The sequence below is a fragment of the Littorina saxatilis genome, linkage group LG16, assembly GCF_037325665.1.
Source record: "Littorina saxatilis isolate snail1 linkage group LG16, US_GU_Lsax_2.0, whole genome shotgun sequence".
NCBI lineage: Eukaryota > Metazoa > Mollusca > Gastropoda > Littorinimorpha > Littorinidae > Littorina > Littorina saxatilis.
In genome coordinates, this window is record NC_090260.1 from 11,663,095 (window position 1) to 11,665,594 (window position 2,500).

Below are 2,500 nucleotides of genomic sequence, written 5' to 3' on the forward strand. Positions count from 1 at the left end.
CAGCTCTGGATAACGTCACAGGAGCAGTGGATAACACTACCATGGTGACGCCAGTAATGAATGATAACACAACAGCTATGGATAACGTCACTGGAGGTATGGATAACACTACCATGGTTCCCATGACAACCACGTCAGCAATGATGGATAATACAACAATGATGGATAACACCACTGGTGTTTCGGATAACGCAACCACAATTCTTGAGACAACGACGCCAGTGATGATTGATAACACCACAGGAATCATGGGTAACACTACCGCCTCAGGCGAAAACGTCACTGCAGGTCCAAACGTCACTGTGACGTCATCAACCCCCTACGTCACAGCGGACAACGAAACCGCCAACGCTACCACGCTCGCGACAACGACGTTGACGATTTCGATCACCACCAACGCCAATGCAACGATCAAACCGCCCGTGTCGTTGGATCTCATTTTCAGCATCACGGAAGGGTTGGAGTGGGACCCGACCTACAAAAACTCTTCATCTCCTGAATATGTGAAGCTGCACAACTACATCGTTGAATGGGTGAGTTGTCTTTCGGGCTTTTTACATCTGGAAAACCTAACTAGTTGTTTTGATATTGTTAAATGTGTTAATTGTCTTCTGTGCTTGTGACTTTTGTGGACCTTAGCTAGTTATTTGACAGGGTTGAATGTGTCAGATGTCTTTTGTGGTTGTGACTTCTGGGATCCTTAGCTAGTAATTTGTAAAATCGATCTGCTGTACGGTACACCTCGTTTAAACGATCACGTCCACTACCACACATCTGTTCTGGCTTTTTCCACGGAATGAGAGTATTCACCCAGTCGTCATGACAACTGTTCTCTCCCGTTAAACATTCTTTTGCATACTTCATTCATTCATAAATATTTGTATCAGTATTTGTGTAGGTTTGTTACGTTTCATTTATAATTATATGTTTAATGCCAATGAATGTATACCGTGCTTTAAGCTAAATATTACAGCTTTCGACAAATGTGCGTTCAGAATGCACATGCCAACTTCATTCGTGCTTTGCAAGCAATGGTTTCCATAGAAGGGGAATAACCTCTGACTTCACAGTAGCTTGCAGTTACGATGCTAGTTGCTCCCCTTTAATTTGTCTCGCCCTGTGTGCGGTTTTTCTGTCTCTCTGTGTCTCTCTCAATGTTTGACTGTACATGTCGCTATCTCTTGCTCTGGCTGTAAGTACATATACTTTAGGCACGACTATAAACCGTAGTTTTTGAAAACTAATTGTTTTTGGACGGCTTTGTTTCTGAAAAAGGCGCCGCCTAACCAATTAAGTAAATAAATAAATTAATACTTAGATAACGAGGAAGTAGTTGAATAAGTGGTTACATGAATAGATAAACAAATGAATAGATTACAAAAGGAATGAATGACGGAATGAAGGAATGAATAAAAGCCTCCCTTGATTTAAATTAGTGTAAACATTTGCACGTTTTTGTCTATGTTTTGTTGTTGGTAATTAGGCCAAACAAAAATATATGTTGGGTTAGGGTAACGTGACCAAAAAAGATAGGGTAGGAAGGTCGGCTTAAAAAAATAAAAAAATAAAAAATTTAAAATTTAGTCGATTTTAAAGGAGGTTAGGCTACTTTCCTTAGTCTCGGTATGGTTCGCAAAATGTGCCTTTTGTTTTCTTCTGAGAAATGGAAAAAAAGTTTCAGGGTCGGCGGGAAAGAATAGGGTCGGTCGGGTTACCCTAAACCAACATATATTTATTACACCCCCGGTATAGGGGTGTGTATAGGTTTCGCTCGATGTGTTTGTGTGTTTGTGTGTTTGTGTTCGCACATAGATCTCAAGAATGAACGGACCGATCGTCACCAAACTTGGTGAACAGGTTCAATACATTCCTGAGACGGTCCTTACAAAAATTGGGACCAGTCAAACACACGGTTAGGGATTAAGATTCTACAAGGACTTAGAGAGAAACACCCCCGTTGCTCAAAGGGAAATAACCATTCTCACTGCACCCATTCTCACTGCCACCAACTGAGAAGGTTATTTCCCTTTGACCAACGGGGGTGTTTTTCCTATCTCGAAGGAATTTCTTGTTTTATTTGGCTTTATACGAAACATTTTCCCACAGCTCAACAAGACGTTTGGTCCCAGCGTGTTCAAGTCTTTGGAAGAGATTAACTTCAGGTACGTGATTAGTTTTTATATTTTATATATATATATATATATATATAAAAATTTTACAGTCTTTATTGAGACTTTTCAAAATCTTTCCTGTCATTGTGGACGTAAAAACACAAGGTATCTTCACGTCCTCATAGCATTTGTACTTTTAGTGTCATTTGGTTATCTCCATTGGAGTGCAAGTCAAACTACTATCTGTTTTCTTTTAAATCATTAACGTTATTATTTTTCTGGCTAATTTATATGTTATGTTATCTTTGTTTTCCTCTTGTTATTGTTTTCTTAGTTATTCATAGATTGATCGATTGGTTGACTCATTGATTGAATGAAAGATTTATTGA

At 39.2% G+C, this 2,500-nt stretch overlaps 1 protein-coding gene across 2 annotated transcripts in view; it reads left to right on the forward strand.

The window, feature by feature from the left end:
- The window catches only part of LOC138950399 (mucin-2-like), a 36,011-nt gene that overhangs the window by 17,844 nt on the left and 15,667 nt on the right, over window positions 1–2,500 (forward strand). For both annotated transcript variants that reach the window (XM_070322135.1, XM_070322136.1), the window contains exons 6-7: window positions 1–533; window positions 2,107–2,162. The exon at window positions 1–533 is cut by the window's left edge and continues 1,704 nt beyond it. In XM_070322135.1, the coding sequence (XP_070178236.1) occupies window positions 1–533; window positions 2,107–2,162 (589 nt within the window). The remainder of the gene's footprint in view (window positions 534–2,106; window positions 2,163–2,500) is intronic.